Source organism: Daucus carota, chromosome 8, assembly GCF_001625215.2.
Source record: "Daucus carota subsp. sativus chromosome 8, DH1 v3.0, whole genome shotgun sequence".
In the NCBI taxonomy this organism is placed as follows: Eukaryota; Viridiplantae; Streptophyta; class Magnoliopsida; order Apiales; family Apiaceae; genus Daucus; species Daucus carota.
Window position 1 is genome coordinate 32,066,470 of NC_030388.2, and position 19,358 is coordinate 32,085,827.

At 36.6% G+C, this 19,358-nt stretch overlaps 3 protein-coding genes and 1 non-coding gene across 4 annotated transcripts; all 4 read left to right on the top strand.

Moving 5' to 3' along the window:
• Positions 1–5,042: 5,042 nt before the first annotated feature.
• LOC108197186 (probable galacturonosyltransferase-like 9) lies at positions 5,043–6,534 on the top strand. The gene has a single exon (XM_017364727.2). The coding sequence runs from the start codon at positions 5,274–5,276 to the stop codon at positions 6,375–6,377; it is 1,104 nt and encodes a 367-aa protein (XP_017220216.1). The 5' UTR covers positions 5,043–5,273; the 3' UTR covers positions 6,378–6,534.
• A 4,817-nt stretch (positions 6,535–11,351) lies between these two features.
• On the top strand, positions 11,352–16,658 carry LOC108198583 (callose synthase 12). The gene has a single exon (XM_017366334.2). It carries the CDS (start codon positions 11,358–11,360, stop codon positions 16,656–16,658), a length of 5,301 nt encoding a protein of 1,766 aa, XP_017221823.1. The 5' UTR covers positions 11,352–11,357.
• LOC135148599 (small nucleolar RNA J33) lies at positions 14,299–14,379 on the top strand. Its single transcript, XR_010286676.1, has one exon. It is a non-coding gene; the product is annotated as a small nucleolar RNA J33 (small nucleolar RNA).
• A 1,934-nt stretch (positions 16,659–18,592) lies between the features above and the next one.
• On the top strand, positions 18,593–19,228 carry LOC108198584 (F-box/kelch-repeat protein At3g23880). The gene has a single exon (XM_064083843.1). It carries the CDS (start codon positions 18,593–18,595, stop codon positions 19,226–19,228), a length of 636 nt encoding a protein of 211 aa, XP_063939913.1.
• The last annotated feature ends 130 nt before the right edge of the window (positions 19,229–19,358 follow it).

Consider the following 19,358-nt stretch of genomic DNA (forward strand, 5'->3'; position numbering starts at 1 on the left):
TACACAGCTGGCTCACAGCTGCCATTTCACTAATGGACTGCCGCTGGTCCCACCACACACAGACCAGTAGTACTTTTTAACTTTTCTAATTTTATTTATTCAAATAAATATTTGATTAATATAACGATCCCGAACCTGATATATGCATGATACAACATATTACAACTATGCTTTGTTTTGGATAGTATTATTTCTTATTTTTTATCGAACTAATTGATTAATTTTTTGACTCAACATTTATAGAGATTCATCTATATCGGGTTGGATCAAATCAAATATAGTCGATAGATTAATACAACAATTTTAAAAAACTAATCATAATAAATCAGAGTTTTTATAAAATACCAGTTAGAAATCTATAAATGCACTATGTGCATCAATAATAACATGAAATTAATTTATGAGTAATCAACATTGTGCATCCCACATGTTTAAGCGCTTTTTTGATTTGGTCACAAGAAAATTTCCTGTCAACACGCATTCTAATGTTTAAAGCGCTTCAAAATGCATTCTTTTGACCATTTCCCGTCAAGTTGACTGTTAAAATTAACAGCTACATGGGTAAAATATTAATTTTGTAACTTTTATTCTACTGATTCTTTCATGCAAAATTATTGTTTTACCCGTACAGAACAATAATTTATTGACTATAGTCTTTAACTAAAATACAACTAAAAAATGTTGGTCACTTATGTTAAATAACCAACTAAAAAGTAGCTTTACATGCATAAAAAAACACCATTTTAACACCTCAGCTAGCCAGCTTATGTCATGTCTTTATGCTCTCTCCAAGCTGACTTCCACCTGGCACTACTTTGTAGTATTCAAGTTTGCTTACAACAACTACCTGCCTTTATTAAGAGTATTTATGAAGGTTAGGTGTTCAAGTAATCTTTATCAGACTCCTCACATTAATGTAAATTACACTTTAATTCAAAGCTTTCACATTTCTATTTGAACTGAATTTATGTTCATCACTCATTTCTAGAAACCAAGATTTACAGGAGCATTAGTATTTTCATAGGGAGCACAGTATTATGGTCAAATAAGCAACCAGATGCTGCAGAAGCAGATGCTGCTGCAGCACAGATAATTGTTCATTTTTCATTTGCATCACTGTCATGCACTTCCAGCTCTAAAATGAGAGTCATCTCTTTGTTTGTTTTTTCTTCGGCTCTGTCCATGACACGAGATAAATTATTAATCTATGGAGCTGTTTGGCAACGGCTTAAAAGCCAGCTTCTGAGTTTATAAGTTAGAAGCACTTATTTTCTACCGTTTGTGTAAAAAGTCAAGAAGTACTTATAAAAAGCTAGGAATGCTGGCTTTTGTTTCGAGACTTATACTTATTTTCCAAACACTTTGATCACTTATAAGTCTTAGCTTGCTTCTAACTTCTACTCCACTTTTTTATTTTAAGCAAAAAGCACTTATTTTAAGCTCATCCAAACGGCCCCTATATCTAGTTATAGTTATGAATGATATTATTGGATTCGTATTCGTGAGTAATTTACATGCATAACAATTACTTTGGAATACGCGTATCAACTTTTTTTTCAAATAACACAATAAATATATGACTTACTCTATATTAATTGGATGAATATTGATGTGTATACATTCCGTTATTATTAGTATGAGCCAATCATATGTTACTAACTACTCCCTCCGTCCCCCTGAGTAGTATACATTGGGGGACGGGGACGCGGCACGGACTTTAATGCTCCCGTAAAATGTAGTTGTGTAATTTATTTTTAAAAATTTCTTTTTTTGAATTAAAGTTTGGATGTTATATTTTTATTCAGAAAAAGAAAATCTCAAAAATAAGTTACGGAACTATGTTTTATAAGAGCATTGAAATGCGTGTCGAGCAGTTGAAAAGAAACGTATACAATTAAATGGGACAGAGGGAGTACAATTTTATAATAAATAAATTTGAAAACAATTTTTAAAATTTCTAATATTTTCCACGTATAATTGAACACAACTATAAACAACAATTATTGAGATAAGGTGACCTAGATATTTTACTCCCTCCTTCCCATATTAATAGTCCACTTTGTCAAGAAAAAATTTCCTATATTATTTGTCCATTTTCTTTGTCCAATACAAATTATAACAAGTTTCAATATTAACATTTACTAGTTCACACAATTTTCATTATTTACAATGCAAACTATGTTGACTTTTAACCAAAATGAATGAAAACTTAGTAGTATATTTGTATAACCAATGCATGGCAATGATAACAACATATCACATTTAATACATCTTAATTTGTGTGATTTGTGCAAAGTGGACAATTAAAATGGGAAGGAGGGAGTATCTTTTTTGTTTTAGGTGGAGTACGGCGGGTTTGCCGTGATACGATTTCAACTTTCTATATCACAGCGGTGAATTGTCACGAGCTGCAATTTAGCATCTTCTACATTTTGATAGGGATATATAGTCATATTCCAAATGTGATTAAGTTAAATCCTGTTAATTTTGGATTAATTATGGGCCATTAACAATATGATTGAAGAAACTCAACAAACACACAATGCTCAGCAAAGAATTTCATATATATGGATTATAAGAGAAAAAACTTAAATATATACTACTCCCTCCGTCCCTCTCAGTGTTTACGATCAGTATTTACACGCATTTTGAGACTCCCATAATGTATAGTTCAATAATATTTTTTCAAATTTTTTTTTGAATAAAAATTTATATATCAAATTTTTATTCAGAGCAAATAAATTCTAAAAATATATTATGAAATTATACTTTAAATGAGTGTTGAAAAGCATGCCAAAAAGTAACGTAAATAAATGAATGAGACGGAGGGAGTAATATTCTACTTTAATAGATAGACACAAGTAAATATTCTGAAATAATCTTATAAATATGATTATTGATTAATCATAAATTTTGAGATAAACAAGAATCAACTTTGAATATTATTATACTTTAATGCAAAGTTGTGGTGATTCGGTATTTGTAAATCTAAATTTGAATGAGTATCATTGAATAAAAACATGGAATAAGACTCCAAAGGAGCGTAACGAACTAGAGTAGGTATAAACAAACTTCCAAGCCAAGAATTTTCTTCTATCTTGCACTATAAGCGATTCCATTTACCACAATACATTCAATCCTTGCTTCATCCCAGAGGCTCTGCACATTCAATTTTGTTAATCGAGAATTGAATAATTGAATTCAAAATTCGATTCAGCTAATAATTTTTCCATTCTTAATCATCTTTTTATCAATATTCAAAAATTTCTGAATAATTTCTTAAAATATATTTTATCAATTTATTGATAACTTTTCGATTTAACTAAAAATACTTGAACTATAGAAAAAATTTCCGATAAATTTTTAATAAATTCTGAAATGACAGGTCACTGATTATTTCTGATATCTGATTTATGAATAATCATGAAATTGATAAAAATCATATCATAAACATACACACACAGCTTTCAAAATTCATCCAAAAACGTAAAACATCAGCATCACATCACCAAACCAAAATGACTCGAAAATTACCATAACTAAAAGAAAAAAAAACCCTCAATTATAGGAGTAATACAGGTTGTCAACACACGCATGCACAAAGCGCGTAAGAACGGATAAAACAATAATAATAGCAGCAAGAGCACTAACATTTTTACAGAGCACAGGCCACAGAGTATCTAATGTTTCCTTCTAGGGCTGCACATGGGCTGGGTTGGGCCGGTTTCGGCCATTCAAGCGACCCAACCCATTTAGTACGGGTTAGAAAAATTTAACCCATTAATCATAAAAAGAATTAGAAACCCAACCCTACTAATTGTATGACGGGTTGGGTTGGTTAGGGTAGGGTTGATCGGGTTGAAAAATTTGCAAGATAAGCATAATCCAAAATATGTTTTGCACCATTTTGTTGTATATAATTAGCAATAACATAGGACATTGCACCGATACAAAATATCAGGTGCTTTTAGAGTGCAGATATTCTCGACATACTAAGGTGGACAACTGAATCTTAATACACTAATAACTATTAAAAATCATGTTTCCGCCATGATATATAATCATAAGAACTAGCTTTATTTCTAATTGTTTCTGCACACTGCACTACACTCACTGCACATTCTATCATCAAATAAGTAAATATAGTTCCGTAAGCAACCAAAAATATTCACTCCCTCCGTCTCTTATTACTTTTCCTGTTTCTCTCTAGCACATTTGCCAATACACACTTTTGATCCTTAATATCATTAATTTTGTATTAGTGTTAAATATAAAAACTTTATTGTATTAAAGTACTCGTAAATACGAATCCAACAAAATCACTCACGACTATATTTAGTCTTATAGATTAGACGTAAATTAATAATTAGTCTCATGTTATGAACAGTCCCGACATATAAAACGAGAAAAGAATAAAGAAACGGAGGGAGTGTTAAAGATATATTTTGACCGGGTTGGGTTGGTTTAGGGTTTTTAAAAGTCATATTTCGACCCAACCCATTATAAACGGCTCAACCAAAAATCAACCCAATTAACCCACGGTTTGAAATGGGTCGGGTTAGTCGGCCTAGTTCAAGGTTGGGTTGGGTTGGTTTGAACGGGTTGGACAACCCATGAGCAGCCCTATTTCCTTCGCTGTACATCTACATACATCACATTAAGAGCAAGTCCAAGAGTGCCTCAAATTGTTGTCCTAAGTTAAAATTTAGGGCATTTGATAAAAAAAACTGCTCCAACAATGTCCTAGTGATGCCTTATATCACTAGGACAACTCCATCAAGCCTTATTTTTGAGGCACACTCTCTCCTTGCCCTATCTCATATTTTATAATAAATATCTATCTACACCCTCTTTCTCTCTCTACTTTCTATTATGTTTTAATGAAGAAAGTGAACTTTCAATAATAAAATATTAAACAAATAGAGAAAATAAGGCACATTGTCGGAGTTGAAGTTGGTTGAATATGTCCTACACTACTAGGACATAATTTTTTATATTATATTTAGTGCTTCAACTAGGACACTGTTGGACTTGCTCTAACACTCATATATATTCACATCTACCCTGTACATATCTCCCCTCATCTCTCTCCTCTCTCTCGCTCAATCTCTCTCGTTCACAGAGAGAGAGATAACAATCTCTCGCCTCTCTCCGGCTACAAATAAACACAATAGTACTAGCTAGTAATATACGATTTCAAGAAGCACTCTTCTTGTAAATGCGATAGTTATTTTTATTCTTTTTTGATTTTATTTTTTGGATATTTACGCAAAATGTCTCAACTAAGAGTAGCTCTGTTCTTGATATGCTTGCTTTGGTCGCCGTTGATTTGTCTCGGGATTCGTGCGTTTCCGACACCTGAAAAGAAAGCTAGTGTCTCCTCCGGGTTCGGGTTCAATGAGGCGCCGGAGTACCGTAATGGCGTGCACTGCAAGATCTCGTCCGTCCACGTGGCAATGACGCTGGACTCGGAGTACCTACGTGGCACAATCGCGGCGGTTCATTCCGTGCTGCGTCACGCTTCGTGTCCCGAGAATGTGTTCTTTCACTTCATCTCGGCCGAGTTCGACTCGGCGAGTCCGAGAGTACTGAGTCAACTCGTCCGGTCCACGTTTCCTTCACTCGCGTTCAAGATTTATATTTTTCGGGAGGATATTGTGATAAATCTGATTTCGTCATCAATACGTCAGGCTCTTGAGAACCCGTTGAATTACGCGAGAAATTATCTCGGGGATATTCTTGACTCGGGGATTGACCGAGTCATTTATCTTGACTCGGATATTGTTTTGGTGGACGATATAACAAAGCTGTGGAACACTCGACTCACTGAGTCACGAGTCATTGGCGCGCCCGAGTATTGCCACGCCAACTTCACGAAATATTTCACCGACACTTTCTGGTCCGACCCGACCCTGACCCGGACTTTCGGGTCAAAAAAGCCCTGTTACTTCAACACCGGAGTCATGGTAATGGACTTGAAGAAATGGAGAGAAGGGGATTACAAGGCCCAAATTGAGAAATGGATGGACCTCCAGAAGGCCCAAAGGATTTACGAGCTGGGCTCGTTACCCCCGTTTTTGCTCGTGTTCGGTGGGAACATCGAGCCCATTGATCATAAATGGAACCAACATGGGCTTGGGGGTGATAATGTGAAAGGGAGTTGCAGATCGTTGCATCCAGGCCCAGTAAGCTTGTTGCACTGGTCCGGTAAGGGGAAGCCTTGGGTGAGATTAGATGAGAATCGACCGTGTCCGTTGGATTATCTGTGGAAGCCTTATGATTTATACAAGATAAATCAACGGTTGAGAAGTGTTCATGATCATCAACCTTTGGGATTGAGTTCGAATTTTATTGGGTATTCTAATTATTTTATTTGATTTGGTGAATTTTTTATTTTTGGGTAACATGGTTATTCAGACATTCTTTGATAGCTGTGTACAGATTATAATTGATTTTTTTAATCATAAACTTATGAGATGGATTAATGTTGTTAATCTTGATTAAGTTCCTGTGGTTTGGAACAATTTTGGCTGATTGGATTATGAGAAATGCAACTATATATTGGTCAAGATTTTGTTATTCCTTTGCATGTTACTTTTGGTATAAAGGAAAATACTGTATATTGTCAATTATGCTTTAAAAATTGCTCCTAGTAGTACTTGTATTGGTCTTGAGTTCGATTCCTGATTCTAACCCGAAATTGTTATAGTGATTCGACTTCATGGTCGAAATTGCTTCTAGTACTTTATAACGGTCTAGGGTTCGATTCGCTAATCTCGAACACCAAATTGCTCCTAGTATTTATAAAATTCCGAGTTCGATTCTTGTTCAGGAAACTTCTAGGTTCGATTGAGATGCCACTAAAATGTTGACAAATTATAGGATTCGGAAAGAATGGATTTTATTATCATCTTGATTGTTAGTGTTGTTTGCATAATTTGGCCAATAAAAATGTGACAATTTTATGGTAGTTGGTAAGCTTTAGAGTATAAACTTCAGTGCTGTATAAGTTGGATTCTAATCTGAGTCCTGATAATGTTTGGTTTAGCACTAGAACAAAGCTATGATGAAGTTGATGACATTGAGTTAAAGCAAGGTCAATATAATATGAAGAGCTAATTAAGTGGATACTCATGTTGATTTTAAGAACTTAAAAGAACTTTCTGTTTTTGTTCCTTGGCTTAGAAGATTAATTACCCTTTCTGGATGATTAATCACTTTATTACCACTTTCTTTGTGCCTGTGCGCTTTTTTTTACATGCTTCCAGAACTTTCGGATTTTTAGATAATCTTTTTTAATTCTCTGGAAAAGGCTCTCCTCATTGTGATTGAAGCACTGCATATAAAAACACATTACATACAAAGATATAAAGCATGCATACTTAGAAAATATAAGTCAGTTCTGATATGATTTTACGTCACGGATTATCCGTATCAACTAATTTTAAATATTATGTAAAAAATATCGTGCACAAGTGGTGACCTGATTCGGAGTTCGGATGGTTTGTTCAAGACATGTAATTTGAGTATTGCGAGCAACTCGAAGCCGAACTCGTTTAATAAGACGGCTCAAGCTTACATATGAGCCGAGTCGTGATGCTTGCGAGCAGCTCGAAACCGAACTCGTTTAATAAGACGACTCGAGCTTATATATGAGCCACAAGATTACATACATGTTAATTAAATGAGCCAACTTGACTCGGCTCGTGTAATTAAATGAACCGTGTTTGTCTAGAGATTTAAGTTCGAATAAGCATAACATTGAACGAGCTGGTTCATTTAAGAGCAACTAACCGAATCGGCTCAACTCAAGTCGTAAAATTTAACGAATTAAAATCAAGGAAATATTTTAATTTTTAATTTGCTTAAAATCATCGGCTCATTCGATTCGATTAAACTAAACTCGAATTACGATATCGAAACTTGGCTCGCTCACTCCCTACAAACGTGAAGAAGACATTATACAAAAAGAAAATGGAGCAAAATTGATAACCACTCAATCATTAAAGCGGAGAGAAATGTTATCAGTAGAATTGAACATGGCATGTGACCAGTTGTCATCTGCGCTGGCGTGGTCCTGTGATATGCTTTAGTAAACCCTCCAACTTGGAAACGAATTTATACTTTGAGTTCGGTTGGGTTTATAAAATGTTTGTGCTATTTATTTACAAGATCCTAATCTACTATTCTATTACATAAGTAACACATTTAAAAAATCAAATGATTGGCCACCAGGTTGTTAATAATTGAAGCTAGCCTGACAATAATTGACGATTGTAAATTATGTAAAAGAAGAAAAAGTGGTGAGCTGCGAAAAATATGATAAATATTTTCAAAAGCATTTATAAATGGATAAAATATTAAGAATTACGTATGATAATAATTGGTTGAGACGGAGGAACTATAATAATATAATAAAGTAGTTACAGTGAACAAAATTTTGAATCATTGGTCCAAATAATTTTATAGACGTAATGCACTATATTTGTTTCTAAAATATTCAATTATACTCGTGTTCTAAAGAACTCTGATTTATTTTAAAAGTTTTGATTAATTCTTTACTAACTTTTAAAAATATTAATTTATCGATTTGACTTCCGATAAATCAAAAAAATCTCCAATGAATCATTAATAAATTTTGAATCGATATATAAATTGATTTCGATTATCGATTTCTGCCATCATGAATTATATTGATATCCGCCGTGATAAAAAAATTACGGAAATACTAATATTTAGTTTTGGGTTGGGTTGACGGTCAACATGTGGTACAAAAATTAGGAGAGTACAGCTTGTATTTCCTAATTTGGTGGTTCATCACATGTGTGTAGAATGATAGAATTAGGCAATGGATTAGATAAGAATGTACTGAACGGTATCGATCATATACAATTTAAATCTCCAGCAAACCAGCGCGGTACACATTTCCAGTGTGTATCATTTTAAGGTAAGTCGCATTGCCATCCCCAGAAGCGTACAGATCTCCTAACATTATCATTCGAAGTTAGAAGAAAATAAAATGAGAAATAAAGACCATGCCTCGTTTTACACATGTTAAATCTCATTCTCGAAAGCGGATGATTCGAACCAAATTACAATATAGCGTTTTGCATGACTTAAATCTCATTCTCGAAAGCAGATGATTCGAATTAGATTTTAATAAAGTGATTCTAACAAAAGTAATTTAAGATTCGGTTATGACCTCCAATTATGACGAATGTTTAAGATTCTAATCATAATAATATAAAAAAAAGATATCATATATAATAATCGTATATTTGATAAATTGGGGGTATGGTTCCGGTTAACCAACAAAAATTAGATATTATTCGTTTTATCGGTCATTCGAAATTAAAAATAAAATCAAACACCAAGGTTCTTTCGAATTCTTGTTACCTCTTGAATAATAATCTGATATGCCATCTGCAAAGTAATATCAGGGATGGATAGTTTTGAATTTTGAAGCAAAAGAAGCAATATATGGGCTGATGGGCATTTGTGCACCAGGATTCTGGCTGTTCCAGCCTGCAGTTGCTGGGCTGAGTCCAAATTAGCAAATTGTATAGATAATGGACCAGGCCTAGGTCACACTTGAGTTTTCACAAGGCCCATTAGAAGCATAAAGGCAAAAATATCAAATTTACAGGGGTGTATTGGATTGGGATTTTAAAGCATTTTTTTGCATTCATGAAATCCGAGGGTATTCGATTGGGATTGTTTGAAATCCATTAAAATCTTGAGGTATTCAATTGGGATTTCAAATTATGCTACAAAATCTGGTGGTATTCAATTGGGATTTTAAATTATGCTTTAAAATCCGATGATATTCAATTGGGATTTTTTAAAATCCATTAAAATCTGATGGTATTCAAATGCTGATGGATTTTTTTGCATTTCATAAAATGATGGATTTTGTGGCATTCTTCAGTGTATTTTAAGTTTTTTGAAATCCCATTAAAATCAATGGGATTTTGAAGCATTGTGCTTAAATCCTATCAACTCTGCGACATTTTATCAAGAATCTGCACAAAATCAAAATCAGACACAATCCATTAAAATCCACAGACTAAAAACAATCCATTAAAATCCCAATCGAATACACCCCTCTTAGAGAGTCTTGAATTTTGAGTAGCCAACATGGGACTAACATTTGACATGCAGTCTGTAGAATTTGCTCAAATAACACTTTAATTTTTTTGATTTTGTATGAAAATTAAAGATATAGGTCTCAAATCTCAGTCATGACAAGGAAGCCAGATGTCAAATTATCACCAAGGTGTGAACTTTTTACTCCAATACCTGTTCAAAGAGGAGTTCCTGCATCACTTCATACTTCATAGGTCTCTTAATCAGTTTCTTTGATTACAAGTAGAAAATCTTTAAGTATGGAGCAGATGAGGGACAGACATTGTTAAACAAGCTTTTAAGTCATTCCAGAACAACTCAGAAGCCAGATTCATCCAGACGATTTAAGTGACAGAATTTTCTAAAACATCAATGTGTTAGGAGAAAATTACAGTCAGGGACGTATTTACACTGGGGGCAGTGGGGTACTTGCCCCCGATAGATTTATAGTATAATCAGATTGTATTATAGGTTTTTCTCTAGTGATAGCCTTGCCCCCATGGTTAGAGCAGCTGTTTGTTTTGGAGATAGCCACAGCTAGGACACCAAAAGTAATCACAGACGGCATACGAATCAGAAGCATCAACCATTGCTCCTGCCCTCCTCTCTTTAATCTTTTTTTACAAACGAAACAAATTTCCCTGCTTTAATCTTTGCCCCCATGAATTTGAATTCCTGGATACGTCCGTGATTACCGTGATCATATTATATCTTAATTTTATGTTGTTTGTTAATTTTATTAATATAAATATATATCAATTTCGAATAACTGAAGTTATAATGACAAATACAAGATTTTGTTCAAAGATCTCCGATATCTCAACTTGAAGCTAAAATGAAGTTTTTTTTATTAGTATTGACGGGAGACCTTTTTGTCAACTGTTTTGAATTGTATGTAGTCACAAAAAGATTATGTTCACGGAATCTCGAATATCTTAATTTTAAGAAAAAAGAAGTTTGTTTGATTAATATTGACGAGAGACATTTCCGTCAATTGTTTTAAATTGCATGTAGCCACAAACAGGATACATTGGGTATTTTCACTTACATTAAACTATGGTGTAGTTGAAATTTTTATCATGTAACACAAGTATATAAAACCAAGTGTCAATTGCCAAAAAATTTACTCTACAATTTTTTCTTCCGTCTGTCTTCCCTCAAATTTCTCATGCAACACATACCTCTGGCCACCTTAGGCACCTCCACGAATTTCTCCTCCTCCATGCAATGCCATGAGCCTCCGGCACCGCCACTCACCACCGTCTCTTCCCCGCGAACAAGCCTACAACATAATCCCAGTAGACACCCTCGTTGCAGACCACCCTGCCCTCCGTTTCCCCGAAGTTCGAGCCACCATCTCTGCTCTCCGCAATGTAGGAAACCTCAGCTTACCCCCCTCAGTCCCCCAATGGGAAGCCCACATGGACCTCCTTGATTGGCTAGCTGCATTCTTCGGTTTTCAACGTGACAACGTTAGAAACCAAAGGGAGCACCTGGTTCTTCACCTAGCCAATACTCAAATGCGCCAATCTGACAACATTGATTCGCTTGACCCTGTTGTCCTAAGGAGGTTTCGTCGAAAACTTTTTAAGAATTATTATAGTTGGTGCTCATTTGTTGGTAAAAGGCCTAAAATTCACATTGGCCATTCGCGGTCCAATGCTGATCAGGATAGCCGTCGTGAGCTTCTCTATGTTTCTCTGTATCTTCTTATTTGGGGAGAGTCCGCGAATTTGAGATTTGTTCCAGAATGTATTTGCTTCATTTTTCACCATCTAGCCATGGAATTGAATAAAATTCTTGAGGATCATATTGATGAGAATACTGGTAGGCCTTTTCTGCCTTCAGCTTTGGGAGAAAATGGTTTCTTGAATAAGATTGTGAGGCCTTTTTATAATACAATTAGTGGTGAGGTGGATAATAGTAAGAATGGGACTGCTCCACATTCAGCATGGAGAAATTATGATGATATAAATGAGTATTTTTGGAGTAAGAGGTGTTTTGAGAGATTGAAGTGGCCAATTGATCTTAATAGCAATTTTCTTGTGGCGGATAATAGAGGGGGTAAATGGATTGGGAAGACGGGGTTTGTAGAGCAGAGGTCTTTCTGGAACCTGTTCCGGAGTTTTGACAAGCTGTGGATAATGCTGATTTTGTTTTTCCAGGTTGGGGCTATTGTTGCTTGGGATGAAAAGGAGTTTGTGTGGCAGTCATTGCAGAGTAAAGATGTTCAAGTGTATTGTTTGTCTGCGTTTATTACATGGAGTGCTTTGAGATTACTTAGGTTCATTCTTGATGCAAGAATGCAGCACAGAATAGTTTCAAGGGAGACTTTTGGGCTTGGTGTGAAGATGATTTTAAAGATTGGTGTGGCTGCAGCTTGGATTCTTGTTTTCGGGTTTTGTTACTGGAGGATATGGAGTGAGAGGAATCGTCTCAATAGGTGGTCACCCAAGGCCAATGATTGGGTGAAGAAATTCTATCAGGCTGTAGCTGTTTATCTTATACCAGAGATGCTGGCTTTTGTGCTTTTTCTCTTGCCATGGATTAGCAATTTCTTTGAGGAAACAGACTGGTGTATATTCTATTCGCTCTCTTGGTGGTTCCAGAGTCGGATATATGTTGGTCGTGGCCTCAGGGAAGGTATCGTGGATAATATTAAGTATACCACATTTTGGATTGTGGTCCTTGCTACAAAATTTTGCTTTAGTTACTATTTACAGATCAAGCCTATGGTAGAACCCACACAGGCCCTGTTAAGAAAAAAGAATGTGAAGTATGAATGGAACCAGCTCTTTGGGAATAACAACATTATTGCAATAGGATTACTGTGGCTTCCTGTTGTATTTATTTACCTCATGGACATTCAGATTTGGTACTCCATCTATTCTTCATTTGTCGGTGTAGGTGTTGGACTGTTCCACCACTTGGGTGAAATTCGGGACATGCAGCAGTTGAAGCTGAGATTCCAGTTCTTTGCGAGTGCAATTCAGTTCAATCTCATGCCAACAGAACATGTATTGCAGTCAAGGGTAAATATTTTAAGCAAGATTCAAGATGGTATTAACCGGTTCAAGCTAAGATATGGGCTTGGACGCCCCTTTAAGAAGCTTGAGACCAATGAGGCAGAAGCACATAAATTTGAACTGATGTGGAATGAGATCATTTTGACATTTAGGGAAGAAGATATTCTCAGTGATCAAGAGGTTGAACTGTTGGAGCTGCCAAAGAGTACCTGGGACATTAGGGTTATTCGTTGGCCATGTTTTCTCCTCTGCAATGAGTTGCTGCTAGCCCTTAGCCAGGCCAATGAGTTAGTTGACGCTCCTGACAGGTGGCTTTGGTATAAAATACGCAAGCATGACTATAGGCGCTATGCTGTGATTGAGGCATATGACAGTACAAAGAACCTCCTGCTGCAAATTCTCAAAAGCAACTCTGAAGAGCATTCCATCATATCAGCTTTCTTCCAGGAGATTGATACTGCAATACAATCAGAGACCCTCACGAAAAAATTTAAAATGACTGTTCTGCCAAAGATTCATGCCAAGTTGATTGCTCTACTCAATCTGATAAACAAGCCAAAGAAAGACATCAGCAAGATGGTAAACACTCTACAGGCCCTTTACGAAATTTCTGTTAGAGATTTTCACAGAGAGAAGAGGACTACTGATGAGCTTAGAGAGTGTGGTTTGGCTCCAAGCAAGCAACTTGTAAATGAAAGGTTGCTTTTTGAGAATGCATTAGAGTTACCAGATACAAGCAATGATACTTTCTATTCCCAGGCTCGACGCTTGCACACCATACTTACTTCTAGGGACTCCATGCAAAATGTCCCCAAAAATCTTGAAGCCAGACGCCGCCTTGCCTTCTTCAGCAACTCTTTGTTTATGAACATGCCTCATGCTCCTCATGTTGAGAAAATGAGGGCCTTCAGTGTTCTGACTCCTTATTACAATGAAGAAGTATTGTACAGCAAGGAAAATCTCCGAACTGAGAATGAAGATGGCATTGCCACTCTGTACTACTTGCAGACGATATATGCTGATGAGTGGGAAAATTTCCTTCAGAGAATGCAGCGTGAAGGAATGATAAATATTAATGAGATATGGACAACCAAGGTGAGAGATCTTCGTCTATGGGCGTCGTATAGAGGCCAAACACTGGCCCGGACAGTGAGAGGAATGATGTATTACTCCAGGGCTCTCAAGATGCTGGCCTTTCTTGATACTGCATCTGAGTTGGACATTAGGGAAGGATCTAGGGAGCTGTATACAGTGAAGCATTCTTGCAGCTCAAACAGCCTGACCTTAGAAAAGTCTTTATCTACCAGGAGTATTAGTAGAGCAGATGATGTAACAAAGTCATCGTTTAAAGGCCACGAATATGGAATTGCTATGATGAAATACACTTATGTAATTGCCTGCCAAATATATGGAGCTCAGAAGGCCAAGAAGGATCCTCGTGCAGAAGATATCTTGTATCTGATGAAAAACAATGAGGCTCTTCGAGTGGCCTATGTTGATGAGGTTCCCCATGGGAGGGATGATATGGATTACTACTCTGTTCTAGTAAAGTATGATCAGCAACTTAAAAAGGAAGTGGAGATTTATCGCGTTAAGTTGCCTGGTCCCTTGAAACTTGGAGAGGGGAAACCAGAGAATCAGAACCATGCTTTTATTTTTACTAGGGGAGATGCTGTTCAGACTATTGATATGAATCAAGACAACTACTTTGAGGAGGCAATCAAAATGCGTAATCTACTGGAGGAGTACAGACGTTACTATGGAATCAGGAAGCCTACAATCTTAGGAGTTCGCGAACACATTTTTACTGCTTCTGTATCATCTCTTGCTTGGTTCATGTCAGCTCAGGAGACTAGTTTTGTCACATTAGGACAACGTGTACTGGCAGACCCTTTGAAAGTCCGAATGCATTATGGCCACCCTGATGTATTCGACAGGTTTTGGTTCTTGACTAGAGGTGGAATAAGCAAAGCCTCTAGGGTGATTAACATAAGTGAAGATATTTTTGCAGGCTTCAACTGCACTTTGCGAGGTGGCAATGTAACTCATCATGAGTACATCCAAGTCGGGAAGGGAAGAGATGTCGGTTTGAATCAAGTATCCATGTTTGAGGCCAAGGTTGCAAGTGGCAATGGTGAGCAAGTTCTCAGCAGAGATGTATATAGGTTAGGACATAGGCTAGACTTCTTTAGGATGCTGTCATTCTTCTACACTACAGTGGGCTTTTATATGAACACATTGTTCATAATCTTCACCGTTTATTCATTTCTCTGGGGTCGCCTCTATCTGGCTCTTAGCGGCCTTGAATCAGCTTTGGTAGACGATGTAGCTAACAATACAGCTTTTGGTGCAATACTAAACCAACAGTTCATACTCCAGCTCGGAATTTTCACTGCATTGCCAATGATAGTGGAGAACTCTCTTGAATTTGGTTTTCACACCGCGGTTTGGGCCTTTATTACAATGCAACTCCAGCTTTCATCAGTATTCTTCACATTCTCAATGGGAACTCGTTCACACTATTTTGGCAGAACTATTCTCCATGGTGGTGCAAAGTACAGGGCAACTGGCCGCGGTTTTGTTGTTGAACACAAGAGCTTTGCTGAGAATTACAGACTCTATGCGCGTAGCCACTTTGTAAAGGCAATTGAGCTTGGCCTAATACTTATAATCTATGCTGCATACGGTGATGTTGCTAAGGACACATTTGTGTACATAGTACTGACTATATCAAGCTGGTTTATGGTGGTCTCATGGATCCTGGCCCCATTTGTATTCAATCCATCTGGTTTTGACTGGCTGAAAACTGTCTACGACTTTGATGAGTTCATGAACTGGATTTGGTTCCGCGGTAGTGTCTTTGCAAAATCAGAACAGAGCTGGGAAAGATGGTGGTATGAGGAACAGGATCATCTAAAAACAACAGGGTTCTGGGGTAAAGTCCTGGAAGTTTTTTTAGACCTGAGGTTTTTCTTTTTCCAATACGGACTTGTATACCAGCTAGACATATCTAATGGGAGCCGAAGCATATTTGTGTACTTGGGCTCTTGGATTTACGCAGTAGTGGTTCTTGCAGTCTATTGTGCAGTGACATATGCTAGGGAAAGATACGCGGAGAAAGAACATATATACTACAGATTAGCTCAGCTACTGATCATACTAGTGCTGATACTTCTGATAATTGGACTGTTGGAGTTCACAAATTTTAAATTTGTAGATATTTTCAGTAGCATGATGGCGCTTATTCCAACAGGCTGGGGACTAATCTTGCTGGCTCAAGTATTCCGGCCTAGTCTGCAGCACACCGGGACTTGGAGGATTGTGGTTTCGTTGGCTCGGGCTTATGACATTATGTTTGGAGTGATTGTCCTGACTCCGGTGGCAATATTGTCCTGGCTGCCCGGCTTTCAGTCCATGCAAACCAGAATTCTGTTCAACGATGCGTTTAGCAGAGGTCTGCAGATATTCAAGATTGTCTCTGGCAAAAAAACTACATTAGATTTATGATCAGGTGTACAGTGTACCATTCCATGTACTTTTTATGTTCAGAAACTATATGTTACAAGTTCTTTATTTATACTAGTTTAATCTCAGGTAATATACAGATTTTAAGATTAATCTCATCGGATATACAAGTACTTTTTGTTCAACATCCACTCCACATTGAATCACTGATATATCAAAGCAAAATAATCAACAAAAATATGGTCTAATATAAATAATTAGTATGCACATTTGCCAAATTATAAGCGGCAACATATATTTTACATTAATGTATATTGATATTGGATTCTATTCTCGCTCATCCCTTATGATATATATCGTGATATGTCACGTTAAGGCAGCTTAATATTACACACATTGAATCAATGAGATCATCGACAAAAGCTGCTTTCTGCCTCATCCTCATGCTGTTTGCTTCTGGTTAGTACCTACAAATACCTAGACATTTCATTTAAATAGGAGTGAAATGCAAAGTGTTAGTCGAATTTTATCCGTTTTTACACTCTAGTTGTCAGAGTTTTTGAATTATAGCAGTAGAGTAGTCGGACATTGTTCTTGTGTTTCACAGAAATGGATACGTCCAGTTTCCTGACAAAAAATTGGTCATTAGCGCCTTTTCGATGAATTAAAACATTATATGGCCACCCCCTTGTAAATTTGAAATTCCGACTATCAAAATGATAAAATGGATAAAGTTTGGTCACAGATTTATACTTTAACCTTTAAATAACTAGCTATGATCTTTGTTTGGGCAAGAACTTCAAGTGAAATAGTTAGTACTTGATCACAATATTTTTTTGAACGATATGAACAGATTTAAAGATGTTTGGATCAGCTGAACTCACGGAAACGACGAAGATTAGTGTTGATCAACAGACTCCACAGAAGTGCACGAGGGACGAAGACTGCAAAGTCTTTTGCGAATTCTTCCATTGGAGGGGCTGGCTATGTTTTGAGGGTTACTGTGCCTGTACTAGATATGTACTCATGGAGAGATTGAGAGAGAGAGAGAGAGTCGAGGGAGAGAGAGGTTAAGAGAGAGGTGTGAAACTTTTTGAAAAATCAGTTTACGTTCCTCTAATTGACAAAAATTTGATTGAAATTTATTAATATTTTATCAATTAAGAAAATAAAAAAAATATGTCATCAGAAATAACTTTTAATCTACTTTAAGATGTAATTTTGAGTTTTTTAAAATAAGTAAAGAGTGACTTATAATTTTTGGTTAAAATTCTACTTTAAGATGTAATTTTGAGTTTTTTAAAATAAGTAAAGAGTGACTTATAATTTTTGGTTAAAATTAATCAATTTAACCAACAAAAATAAAAATATGATAACTAAAAAGTAACGGAAGGAGTACTATTTCTTTCCGAACATATTTTGCGGTTTCAATTTCGATTCGGTTAGTATTTACACAATCTGGACGGTTTTAATTTGTGAACTCGGTGCCAAGTACCTCAGGAAAAAATTCCATGGCGACTCTCAAAATCACAAACCCTAACCTCTACGACATCCTCTCACGCCACCTCCCCGAAGAAATCGTCCACGACATCCTCTTCATCAGGCTTTCGATAAAAGATCTTTTACGATCCACGTCAGTCTGCAAGTCATGGTTGTCTCTAATCTCGAGCCCGGATTTCATCCGGACTCATCTCGATAAATCGACGAATGACCTCCACTTCAGTCACCACCGTCTCCTTCTGAGCCGAAGGAACAATATCGACGTGCATGTCCTAGATGCATACTTAACTTTCCAGAGCCGCTCTTTGTACACCGAATCCACGTGGCTTGACCTCGACCACCCCGAAAATATCGTTAAATTTGTCGGTTATTCGAACGGGCTAGCGTGCTTGCTGTGCGATAATTATAACGATAATTATAATTTAATTTTGTGGAATCCATCGACTAGAAAATCGAGAATTTTACCGAGAGTTGATATGAATTTGAAGAATTTATGCACGACGTATGGATTTTGCTACGATGAATTGAATGATCATTTTAAAGTATTTGTGATCTGTAGTCTTGCTTATGAACACGAATTTTCGGTTTATAGCTCGAAATCTGATGATTGGAGTATGATTGAAGATTTTCCTTTCGCGGAGATGTTGTCAGAGTGTAATTTTGTGAACGGGGCTATGTACGGGGTGCTCAATGATCAGAATTATCAGAAATCGAAGATAATTGTTTGTATTGACTCGAAAGTGAACACGTGTCAAGAAACTCTGCAGCCGAGCTATGGAGAAGGGGTAAGGGACTGGAGTTTGGGCACTTTTGGCAAAAATCTTTCGGTGGTTTGTAAATTTGATACGCGAGCTGAATTGTGGGTGATGGAGGAGTGTGGCGCGGAGAAGTTTTGGGCAAAATTGTGCAGCATTCCTTGTATGGATGTGCTAACACGGGGCAAAGATCTGAAGCCGGTTTGGATTTTTGTGAACGGTGATGTTTTGGTGAAGTTTGATTCGAAGCTACTAGTATATGATTCCAGGGATCAGAAGTACAAGGATCTTTTGCAGAACGATTATGGAGAAGCGGTTGATGTGTACATTTACGTTGAGAGCCTAGTTTCGCCTTAATTTTGAGCAGATCCAGGTAATTAGAAGGTTATCTATATGATTTTTATGTACATTGTTTATTATTACTTCAGCAGCTTTCAATTGATTGTTTCGCTCTGGTTATGAATTCAAATTGTTAGCTTACAGCTTA